Source organism: Python bivittatus, unplaced genomic scaffold, assembly GCF_059951505.1.
Source record: "Python bivittatus isolate LINGU-HERP-01145 unplaced genomic scaffold, Pbiv_v1 ctg000410_np1212, whole genome shotgun sequence".
Classification (NCBI taxonomy): domain Eukaryota; kingdom Metazoa; phylum Chordata; class Lepidosauria; order Squamata; family Pythonidae; genus Python; species Python bivittatus.
The window spans coordinates 4,840,880-4,853,421 of NW_028277067.1; the positions used below are offsets into that span (position 1 = coordinate 4,840,880).

At 46.0% G+C, this 12,542-nt stretch overlaps 1 protein-coding gene across 1 annotated transcript; it reads right to left on the reverse strand.

Annotated features, from left to right (window-relative positions):
• Positions 1 to 10,612: 10,612 nt before the first annotated feature.
• Positions 10,613 to 11,935, reverse strand: NEUROD2 (neuronal differentiation 2). Its single transcript, XM_007424207.2, has one exon. The coding sequence runs from the start codon at positions 11,933 to 11,935 to the stop codon at positions 10,877 to 10,879; it is 1,059 nt and encodes a 352-aa protein (XP_007424269.1). The 3' UTR covers positions 10,613 to 10,876.
• Positions 11,936 to 12,542: the final 607 nt, after the last annotated feature.

The window sequence follows — 12,542 nt, forward strand, 5'->3', positions numbered from 1 at the left end:
CACATTTGGGAGCATCATTACAGATTAATAAATTATCGATCATTTAGTTTTTAATTCCATCCTGAATGCCAGTCAGGCCGCATTGTTTGTGCACTTATTCTGCCACAGGTACCCTAAATTCTTGCATTTTCAGCAAGCTCCCTCCTTCCAACAAATTGGAATCTTTCCCGCTGCGCCCCAACTTTCTTCCATGGATTTGTGGTGGGGATTCGTCTATTTTTCCTCCTCCTCCACACTCAGACACTAGTGAACCTAGGTTAGCCTCCGAGCGTCTCCGAAGGAGGGAATTTGGCTCCGCACTGCCGTCCCCGGTTGGCCGGAGCCTGTCAGTTTCCCCTGGCCTCCCTGTCTGTTTCAAGGGGTCCAGAGCTCCTTTCGGGTCCCCCTTTGGTCCGCCACGCGGGCGGGGCGGGGCGGGGGAGAGGGAGGCGGGATGGTCGGAGGAGAAGAAAAGGACAGGCTATGTCGGAGCCGCGCGAAATGTTGTAGAAGAGGACCAGAAGTGGGCAGACTGGGAGGAGAAGGCCAAGGAATCGAGGAATCGAAGGATCAGAAGGAAGCACAGTGTCTATCCAGGGGCTGGGAATGACACGCGGGCAGACCGTTGGGGCAAACTGGAAAGGGCCACGATTAGGCCACTTAACTTTAGAGAGTAAAGATGGGCAGGTAGACATGGAAGAATGTCAAGACGGTCATGGGATTGTTTTATAATGTATATTTTATTCCTCACACCGCTCACCTATGAAATAAATCAGTACAGACGAGATGTTTAATCCTATATCCTCCTCCTCCTCCTCCTCCTCCTCTCCCCCCACCACATCTCAAGTGCCTTTTCTCTGCTTTCCCTACTCCATCGCGCTCTCTTTTTAAAAAGAATATCTGTAATTCTGGCAGAAATCTGTCTTTAATTTAGCTGTCCATATAAAAATCTACACTGTATAATAGTGAACAGATGCCACGAAATCTAAACTGAAGCAAGGTCTCCTCCTCCCCCTCCCCATCCTCTTTGCCCACCCTTCTGCTTAGCCTGGCATTCACCCGGCCACTGGGCAGAGACGGAGCCATGGGGCCGTTTGGCACGGATCTTGATGTTTTTAGTCGCTCGCTCGCTCGCTCGCTCGCCCTCCCCATTTCTCTGGATTTGGAAGCAATAATAAGTACAATGAAAAAGAGAAAAATAGGAAAACACCCTCATTCTAGCGCAGCGGAGGGGGAAGTTGCAGTTAAGAACCAAGGGGGGCAGTTCATCCTCCCCCCACCCCCAACTTTCTAAGAGAAATTCTCTTCAGGCTCCGGTTATATTTCCAGTAAAGAAGGTGGATTCCAGGGCTATATATGTAGGGAATGTGGAGCGCGCGGGGGGGGGGGGGGGGAGCTCGCCTCGCACAATGACCGGCGTTATGACTAATAATAAAAGAAGGATTTTCCGGATCCTAATTTGGACTTCTTTCCAAAGAGAGGCGGGCGACAAACAGAGATCATTTCCCAGCTCGCCTCCGCAGATCCGGAGCGAGCAGAGGCAGTGAGCGCCCGTGACGCTGGGGCTCGGCTGTGGCTTCGCCTTTTCACCGGGAGATTTAACTGTTATAGGTGTGTTCTATCTGATCTAATCCACACCGCCCTTTTCGGAGCGGGCTGGCTCTCCTCCCAGGCCTCATCCACCCTTCTTTCTTCGTAGCCCTCCTTGAAAATGCACTACGATTGCTGTGGAGTGGTCCTCAGAAGACCCGCCGTGGGTGACCCCTGGAGCACACTTCAGAGCGGGCAGCCAAAGCCTCCGGGGTCGCAAGTGGAGCGTGTGCGGGCTCTGGTTTCCCGGTGAAGCGCTTTTCCTTGACAAAGAAAACTGGGGAATCCGCGGGGTCACAAACGATGAGGGGCACTCCCAATCTGAAAATGGGGGTTAGTTGAAGGATGCTTTGGGGGGGGGGGGAGTATAGCTCCACCTCCCAAAAGTACTCGGTGAAACCATCCCTGCCCCTCCCCCAAACCTCTCTCAATTGGCAGCTTACCTAAACGCCATCTCTGAATTTTATAGGTGAGGTATATGGATGATTTGTCCCCCTCCCGCTGCCCAGATCCAGAGGGCTCTCGCAGCCCGCCCAGACGAGTGTCCCTGAGTACTCTTGGGCAGGCTAGTGCCCGATGCCTTGGCCTTCCCCTTTAAAAGAGAGGCCTTCCCCTTTAAAAGCGCTCTGGAGTGAACAGATGTCCGACCCTCCGCTGTAGCAAACGAACCACTTCCCTTCAGTGGCCCTTGGCTGGCAGTTGGCACGGGCAACAGCCTGGCATCTAACTCCCTACAGAGAGCCTCTCTTTTACTACTGCGGAAATCGGGAAGCTGGCGCTGCCAACCAGAAAGATGCCAGCTAAGCTAGCTAGCTGGAGATAGGGGTCCAGCAGCAGCAGCAGCAGAGACCCTGCCCTCGCCCAGACCGAGGAAATCCGCTCAGTGTAAAGGGGAAATCCAGAAATCAGGGTCCTGCTCTAATTCTGAGGAGCCGACAAGCATGGGGAGGGAGAAAATACTCGCATATTTTGTAATACTAAAAAGATGCTTTCAAGACACAGCTACCTGCGAGCTACCTGTGCTTTCCCTCTCGCTTTTCTTCCCCTGCCCACCAGCAAAACTTTCTGAGTTGATTTGCAGAGTGTGCTGTGCGCGTGTGGTGTACGTGTGTGTGTGTGTATTATATATATGCAGCTATTTTGGCATCCCTCCCTCCAAAGTTACCAAACTTACATTCTTACATAATGGAGTTCAGCTAGATTTCATATTTATATCCATGCGTGCGCGCGCGTACACACACACTCACACGATTTGAAATAAGACACACGCTCTCATTTCCCTCTCTGGTCTGGTCCTAAGCTCATTTGGAGAACCTGGGGCCAGAAACTCTCCGAAAAAATCACTCTTCCGTTTCCCTTGATCGGTTCCATCCCTCGCTGGGGAGACGTGGATTGTACTGTACGTTGTATTTCGGCGAGCCCAGGGCCTTATTTTGGGGCCCGAAAGTGGGTGGACTTAGCTGTCCCTATTTGGGGGAGAAAGGGGGCGAAGGGCTGGCGGGATGATGGAGGGGCTGGGAATGCGCAGGTGGGGACGCGGTATCTATAGGGAGTCCCTGGTTTCAAGAAGGCGCTTGGCGCGGCAGCACCCACTTTAGGGGAAAGGTCGGGGCAGGAAAGCGGTCGTTGGGTGCCACTCCGTCCCTGCTCTGAAAAGCACGGAGAGAAGGGCGATTCCACACCGACCACTGGGGTTTCAGATTAGCCGGAGGGAGAGCCTTCAAGGCTCCGGAACTGACGCTTGATTCCTCTGTATCAAAAACGCACAAGCAAAACTCTTCCGAAGCAGTCACGGCTCAAACACATAAAGTGTGCAGCCTTTTGAGAGTCTTTTGTTACATTGCCACGACGTTTTTACTGCTGAGATTCCATAATACTTACTTGAGAGTAAGTCCCATTGAACTTTTCAGGACTCAACTTCTGAGTGGGGAGGTTTGCGCTAAACATATATCCGCTTTTAAACGTACACGGAAGTTTCCCACCTTTTCTTGATGCAACAAGCTCCTCGTTCTTGGCATCTTCCAAGTGTTTCCCTCCCTCCCTCCCGAAGGAAAGATAGGACTGTGTGATACAGACTGTTCCCAAACGTCCATCCATCTCTCCAGTAGGTCACTTTATAGAAAACCAACTACAGTAGCTCTTTGAAGGGCTTCACTCGATGTAGCAAACATATACGTCTCCGGGTCCTACCCCCACTTTCCGTGCAGATAAAAATATAATGTTACCTTGACAAAGAGGAAGATGATGGTGGTTATTAATCCATTCATATCGAAATTCTAATTTCTGTCCTCAAACTTGGGGAGTCGGAGTTGGGTTTAAGACGGTCTCTGTCTTCATTCTAGAAGAACCTCTAACGCTATTTAGGAGTGGTTTTCCCCAGCCCAAATGTGCTGGGCTTACTATGACTATGCTGGCTAGAAATTCTGAGCATTGTAGTTCCAAACTATCTGGATTAGGAGGGCACCCTATTGGGGAAGATGATCCTCTGAGAAGCCCAGACTCAGAAATATTTTGCCGTGTTGCTCAAGGCTGCTGTCATTTCTTTCTATGTATACGTTTTTTGGGAGAGGGAGGTCCATTACGGTGAAGGATATGCATGAGGCAAGGGCAAGGAGTTCAGGAGTCTTTTTGTCAAGAAGGATCTGCCAGCATTAAGGAAAGAGATGCTGCTTTGAAGAAGCCAGAGACTGGCAGAATAATCCTCACAGCCAGTGTCTTCTCGGAGACCATGTTACCTAGTTCAGACATTCAGGTGAGAGTGTTTCATCGCTGAGTAGTTTTGAATGGTTGCCTTCCTCTCTCTTCTGGCTGCCACAGCAAAACAGGAATTTGCTCGTGGGAGTGCTCCTTCGCAAATCTAACCCCTCACACAGCACCTGAATTTCAATGGTGGTACATCTCACAGAGAAATCAAGTGATGGGCAAGCATGTGTGAACCAGCTGAGGGCAATGAGCATTCAGATAGCACATGTGTGAACCAGCCTTTTGATGAAGTATCTGCCCTATCTTCTTTGACCAGCTGTGACCAGCTGTTTCTGTTCCTATAACAGAAACACGTATTTCTATGCCAGTGTATAGAAATACACCTCCATATCCATTATTGCTAAATTCATCACATGCAGTAGATTGATGGCTTCAAACAGTTCATGTTGGAGAGATGGGAAGGCCTCTGTATCATGTCTGTAATGAAGTGTCTCTGGGCTGCAGCACTTTAAAGTCTAAATGGAATTTACTTCCAAGAAAATATGTCTGAGCTCACATATAACCACTGGCATCTGAAAACAAGAAATATGCCCCCTCCTAACTTTCATATGTGAAGCTCAGATGTGTGCTTCATAGGTTGGGAATGACTTCACTCCAGCTCAGAAGACCAGGGGTTTTCCATGTGTCCAATCTCATAAGCCAGTGCAGATATCTTTCTCCTGCTCATCTCTCTCTCTCTATACACCCCATCAAGAAAATAGGTATGTGTGAAATGGACCAATGCCTAAACAGCTTCTGTTTTTTGGAATGGAGAAAAGAGCTTTTCATCTTCACTTTCACTGAGTTCAGGCACAGTTGCATGTGTGGCCAATAGTCCACTATTTCCTCATAAAATAGATAAAATAATTGCAAGTGTTAAGTCCTCAGGGTCTTTCTAAACAACTTCCTTCCTTCCTTCCTTCCTTCCTTCCTTCCTTCCTTCCTTCCTTCCTTCCTTCCTTCCTTCCTTCCTTCCTTCCTTCCTTCCTTCCTAAAATAGAGATCTGAAGACTGGTGTGATGATGTAGTCAATCTCTAGGTAAATGCCATAGACCATCTGAGGATGCAGTTAATCGGGCAGTTTCGAAACTGAGCCATACCTGTTACTGAATATTTATCTGCATAAAAATCTTTGGAACATATATATGTACATTTGTATACTCATGCATATTAGTGTGCAAGCACTTTCTGCAAATATAAGGCTTAATGAGAATTATTTCTCTGTGTGTATATGTGTGCATGCATGGATACTGCAGCTCCTTTGCATCCTCAGCCATTTGTTACTACTTTGTATTTATTATTTCAATATATACCCGGCCCTCTCACCCGAGGGATGTTCAAGATGACTGTTGAATTGAATTGTTCAGAAATTCGGATGTATTTAAGGCTGAAAGTGTTTGTAGTTGAATCTGCAACTGCAGAGGTTGTGCCAAGTGTATATGCATGTGCATGCATACTTTTCTTGCACAGGTGTGCAGGCTTCCAGAAAACTGGGGGGGGGGGAACACCCTGCCCAAACATACACAAAGAGAACATGGGTAGATGTGTAGAATAACTTAAGGAGGTAGAAAAGGAAGATCAGGAGGATTGACAATTTTGATTCATGATTTCCTGTCTCGAGCTCCTGTTTTAAACCAGGTTAATATCACTTCCATGGTTATAGCCTACTGATTACATCCTCCAAGGAAGCTGCAGTGGTCTTGCCTAGACAGCAGTGAAAGACCTATGCCCTAGTTAAGCAGAGGGGGAATGTGTGCAGCCCATTTGCAGTCACTTAAATAGAAAAACATGGATTGGAGCCGATTTAGGCTTTAATCAGCCTTAAAGCAATTGAGAAGAGTCATAGAGTACAGCTGGCTTTCCCAGAACTCCAGCACTGGAATGCCCAGCCATCAATGGAAAGGGAAGGAAATGCTGACCTTGTGAGGCAAATCAATGGTTCCCTTGTTTCAGAGGTGCACTGATTTGGAAGGTGGGGCAGGAAGGACTACATAGGAGGCCATCACTTTCCCTGTGACTTCCCAGGCTAAAGTCAGAGAAATGTATAAAAAATGTGTAAGTGCACTTGCGGGAAAAGAAAAGGCAAGAGAAAGGTGGTGGAGGGGAAGGGCTTTTTGGAACCTGAGTAAATGGCTGAAGATGGTGTGCAATGAGCCCAAGGGCTGTTTAAGACACCCCCACTTGTACCCAGTTTGTTTTTAAAATCAAATTTTATTAGATGTGGGGACAAAAGGGATTTACATATAAAAGGAGGTGAAGAGGAAGAGGAGGTGAAGAAGGAGGAAGAAAAGAAAAAGATGAGAATGAAGAAGGCGAGGACGGGAGAAGGAAGAATATGATGAAGGAAAAAAGAAGGAGAGGTATAAAGAGAGATGAAAGCTAATGAAACTTCTCAGAAAGTACTCAAAAGCTAAAGATCTTATGGCTTCTAGTTCATATTTATTTATTATTTATTGGATTCATTCTTTCCTCCTCAAAAGGGGTACTTGAGGAAAGAGAAAGAAAGTGTGTGCATGTGTGTGTCAAAGATAGAGAATTACTTACAACTGTCCATTTTCCCAAGACTTTCCAAGAGCAGGTGAGCAAATTCTCGCTATCAGCAAGAACCGGAAGTAGACGACCTGTTCTGTGGAAGCCAAGGAAATTTACCACATTATGGAGGTTTTTAATAAAGCTTCCCTCCTATGCCATCTTCAACTCCCTTAGGGGATAGCGGTGCCAACAGTGGAGATCATGGAGCAAGCAAGATACAGTCTATATTCAGGTTGCTGCTGTTACCTGCACATACCAGAGCTCCATTTTTGCAGCCAAAAATTCAAATTCAGCTTTTCACGAGATAAACTAGGCTTCGAATGGGTTAGGGCTGGGTTGTCTCAAGAAGAAGGAACATTTGGAGCGAGTGGTTGCCCCTGCATGATTAATTTAAGGTGACTGATTTCTCTCTTCAACCCCCGTTTCAAATAACTGTTCCATAATTGACCAGGACACTGTGACGCCCACCAGAAGTAAAATATACATGTTTATCTCTGTTAGAATTTTCACCGGGACATAACTCGTGCCTGCTGGTCTAACTTTTGGCTTTGCGGGCAACATCTCTCCTGTCTCCGTATGCAGCTTTTGAATATCAGATAGGAATGCTAACCAGCTCCGAGATCTCCTGAGTGAGAGAAAAGCGGTTTTAGAGATCAAGGGCACGTTTTTTCCGGAGCTTCCGGTTCAGCACCACACGCGCTTGGGACAGCTCCCAGATGACCTTATTGGACTGGCTCCCTCAATAAATGAAGAGGAACCTTTCGGGATGGGAGAGGAGCGGTCAACAATTTATTATTCATCAATGTTTAGTTGCTAGATATGATTTGCTTGCTTTAAAACTGGAGCACATCATTTGCGTTTGTCTGTACTTTGTCTTGAATTTCTACTTGCTTAGGTGACTACAAAGAAAGTGGGGTTGTGTGGGTGTGGGTGGCTATGCGTATGGGTGTGTGTGAGAGAAAGAAACAGAGAGAGAAGTGATGCATGTGTATGTGTGTGTGTATGTGCGTGGTGAGGGGGGGTGAGTATGCAGGGAAAATGCCATCTGTCCAAGAGGAGGAAACTGCATTAGTCTTTATAAAATGAGAAGTAGGTTTCCTCCCCCACTCCACAGCACATAAAAAGTGTACTTTATGTGTTCAGAAACAGACAAAGATGGTGGAAGAATTCAAATATATTTTAAGCAGGCCTCTGAAGGCTGATTGTCAAACTAAAGCTGCTTTAAAGTTATTTTAATGTCTTGGGTCATCTTTGGATTGAGAGTTTGTTCTGGGACTGAGAGCTTGTCTCAGTCCCCTCTCTTGGAAACATGACTGGCCAGAATGAAAGAATGAGATCTTGCCTATATATACATTTAGCGTTACTTCTTTGAAGTAAACTAGTGCTGAGGGAATCAAGTCAACATCTATTATGTATTAATTGTCTTCTTAGGATGCTGCTTCAATTCACTAAATAAGATCATAGCTGACTTGCAGCACTCAGACCATCAAAAAATGTTGGAAATAATTTCAGGAAAGAGCAACAAATTAATGTTTAAAGCATGCCACTGTGTACCAGAATTTTACACTTCCTCCCTCTCTCTTTCTAACCAATAATGTATCTTTTTTTAAGTCTGAAGTTCACAGCTAAACTTTGTCCCATGTTCCTGATTTTTAAAAAATGTGGATGCTGTTATTTTGGAAGGGGCAAGGAGAAGGTCTGCACTTTATAACCTCTTTGCCTTTTGACCTGTATTATTTTGTTTAAAAGGAGTTGTAAATTTTTTTTTCCTCTCTAAAATGCAGAATACCGTGCTATAAACCAAACTAGAAAGGATTAGGATGGATAGATAGATAAATAAATAGATAGATAGATAGAGATAAAATAGTCCTTCTTATTTAAAACAAGACTTTGAGATTTTTTTTTGTTTAGCATATCATTTGACGTAAATATTTATTCATCTTAAGGAAACTGAACAGAAACACACAAAAAAAAGCACTTCTGGTGTCCCATAGACATTTCATATTGTCTACAACTTCCTTTCTCTCTCTCTCTCTCTCTCTCTGTTAGTTTTCTTTTCTTTTTCTGTAAAACATTGTTGATTTTTGTTGTTTTGTTTTAAAAACATTGTTCAGAAATGTAAGTTCTTTGCCTTTGAATTTTAAAAATGCTGGTATGTCTAAAGGTGATGGAGGTCATATTAAAAGGAGGGAAAAATTGGAGGCAATATTTTTTTTATCCTCCTCTTGCTCAAATAAAGTCATCAAATGAACAAGAAATGAAATATTACTGTGTTGGGGGAAAATATACTGGTCTGAGTCCTTAGAAGTTACTGTTTTTGTTTTTTTTTATAGAGAGATTTATATATGGTGTATTGTTACATAAACATATGCTTCCCCTCCCCAAAACCCATTACAGAAAGAAAGAACGTAGGTTACTATTAAGGGAGGGGGGGATAAGCCAACATAAATATTAAGCATAATAGTGTTCTCTTCACATCACCTTTAAAATTTGCATATTTGCGTTTCCCCAACCTATCCATGCATAACAAAACATTTTGCCATTTCATAAAAATCTTTTCCCCCCACATTTTTCATTAACATTTTTAAAACAGGTAAAAAACAGCATGACACACAAATTTTGGAAAATAAGTTACTTGGGGTTACAAGGGTGGTTCAAAAAGTCAGTGATTGTTAAATACCAGGGAAACATCCCACAGTCCGTTTCCCCCAAATCAAAAAAGTGCACGATTTTAAACCTCAGCGAGTTTGTTGGTCCATATTTCTAACATTTCATATGGATTCTTTTTGTTGTTGATGTTTTTCTTTTTTCTTTCCTCTTTCCCTTCCTTTTAAAAATCTCTTTCCCTAGTTTCAGTACCTACTTGCATAGATAGAGATAGAATATATTTATCATCTGTTTGCCCCTTTATTGCTTTTTCAAGTTCTCACTGCATTGAAAGTTTGATTTAAAGTTTGCAAATATTTTAACACCCTTACTTGTGCAAGCTGATACATGTTTACACGGAAGTAAGTCCCATTAAGCTTAATAAGACTAACTCCCAGCTAAACATGTAAAGGATTGCAGACGGCATAGATACTTTTTTCGGGGAATTCTTGATTCAACTGCTGGAAGGATGGAAAACCTCCTCCCATCACCTGCCCTTTACAAACTGTTTTATTCTAAAGCCATATTGAACTTTAAGAAAATTCTAGTTTAAATACCCATAAGGCATGATTTAGTATAGGCAATCCATTAGGATAGGGTGAAACTTTGACTCTCCCCTCCTCCTTAATTTTGAATAATGTGATCCTCTCTCCTAACAATACCAATTTGGATTTAAAACTTGGTTTTCGGATGGGCAAAATCTCGGCTAAACAGTCTATTAGCTATAGAGTTCTTTTGTTTGTTTTTAAATATAAAATTGTGTTAGCATATATATTGCACCAGATTTCTTTTCATAGTACTTAGTGGGGACAGGGAAGTCGCAGATTCGGTTTATAATGTGACTCCCAATCACGTTTGGAGTCCCGCGGAAACCAAGGCGCGTAAAAACTCCACCGACTTTCCATTTCAACTGAAGCCCTTGACTGAAAACCGAATGCGACCCGTCGAATTCAACGAGATTCGAAAGGATTCAAACCCGGTGCTTCAGCTCAAGAGGCTGTTGGATCGGGCTCCCCCCCCCCCCCCCAGCTTCAAAACAAGAACGTCCGGCTCAATTAGTTCACGGATCGGAATGATTATTGTTTTATTCCCCCCCCCCTCCGTTTTTTTGTTAACTGTTAGGAGAAAAGTGGTTCACAGTTGAATTAAAAAATTGCAGCTCTCGGGACGAAGTACAGGGGAATATCAGAGGAGGCCGAGGATCTATTTAGTCTCTCTCTCTCCCTCTCTCTCTCATTCTGTCTCTTTCTGTTTAGTTTGTTTCACCCGAATACCCCCTCCCTTTCCCAGTCCAGTCCACTGGAAATCTACAAGTGGTCACGGTTACCCGTGGAACCGGTAGGGGAACGCGACGCCCAAAGCGCCGGTGGGAACAGGGGGAAAGGCGCTAGTTATGGAAAAAAGCATTGAGCTCCTCGTACATCGGACCTCGGTCGTGATGGAGGTGCATCTCGTAAGGCAAAACGTTCTCGGAGTGGACGCCACTGCGCATTCCGGAAGACCCGAACACCAAATTGTGCCCGGAGGGGCGAGAACTTGGGAGGGCGGAGTAGTGCATAGAATAATGGTAATTTTTCTCGTGGTCGGGGGAAGAGTCTTGCTTGAGGGAAAAATTCCCGTTCACGCACAAAGGGGGGCTCAGGGGCCCATCGTATTCCGAGCTATTGTAGTCTGGTGAGGCGTTCCCATAGAGGGACTCGTAGGTGGCGCAGTAGGCGTGCGTCCGCAAGGCGTGGGAGCTAGCCATGGTGCTGGAAGCGCACTGCGCGCTGGAGATCCGCGAGCACTGGTAGGTGTAGGGGTGCATGGCAAAGGTGGAGTTGGGCCCGTGGTATCTCCCGGCCTCCTGGCCTTGCTCGGTAAGGAAATTCCTCGAGTTGAGCTGGAGGCAACCGGCCACCAAGTTAGTGGTCGGCTGGGACAAGCCTTTGCACAAAGTCTGCACGTAGGACACCAAGTCCGGCCTCTTGCCCGAGCGAAGGATCTCGGACAGGGCCCAGATGTAGTTCTTGGCCAGCCGCAAGGTTTCGATCTTGGACAATTTCTGCGTTTTGGAGTAACAAGGCACGACCTTGCGGAGGTTGTCCAAGGCGGCATTGAGGTCGTGCATCCGGTTGCGTTCCCGGGCGTTGGCCTTTTGGCGCCGCAGCTTGGAGCGCTCCAGCCTGGCCTTGGTCATTTTTCTCTTTTTGGGGCCCCGTTTCTTAGGCCGATCGCCTTCCGCTTCCTCGACCCCTTCCTCCTCCTCCTCCTCCTCCTCTTCATCAGCGCCCAGGTCGTTCTCCTCTTTTACCTCCGCGTCGTTCGGCTCCTCCTGGAGAGGGCAGCTCTTGCTTTTCCGCTCCTCTTTGTCGCTCGACTCATCCTCTTCACAATCGTCCGCCCAGCTGGAGAATTTCTGAACTTCTGGGATCAAGCTGGGTTCACTGAAGAGGCGCGTCAACATGGTGGCTGGAGGGGTGACATAGGGGCGGGGAAGAAGGGAGGGAGGGGAAAGGCGCACGGATTGAGCGGGCCGGAAAGAAGGGAAGAATGGCAACGAAAAATAGTCACACAAGTTGCTTTCAACAGCCACCACTCAACAGCCACTAATCAACTACTCTGGACCCCTGGAAGATTACCTCAACCCACGGATAGTTTGGTTGCTCATCCTGTTCCAGCCAATTGCTGGGAAGGCTGTCAGTTTCTCTGGTATACAGATTTCAATCTTCCAGGCCAAGATGTTGGAAGGCCCTCCCTTCCTCAAATAGAGACCTTTGCTGTCAGCCTGGCCACAAGATCCTTGGGTGGTTTGGAGGGAGAAAGAAGGACTTTCTTCAGACACCCACCTCTTGCCAAAACCTCAACCTGTTCCCAGCTGAGCTGGAGTTTTTTATGGTATTATTTTAGGGTCCGGTTTTAAACTATAGGTCAATTATCATTACCCTCCCTCCCTCCCTCCCTCCCTCCCTCCCTCCCTCCCCCCCTCACACACACACACACACACACACACACACACGGAGTTTCCAAAACAAACCTTCTTCTGCAAAAGCTTGTGCCTAATGTCTTCCTTG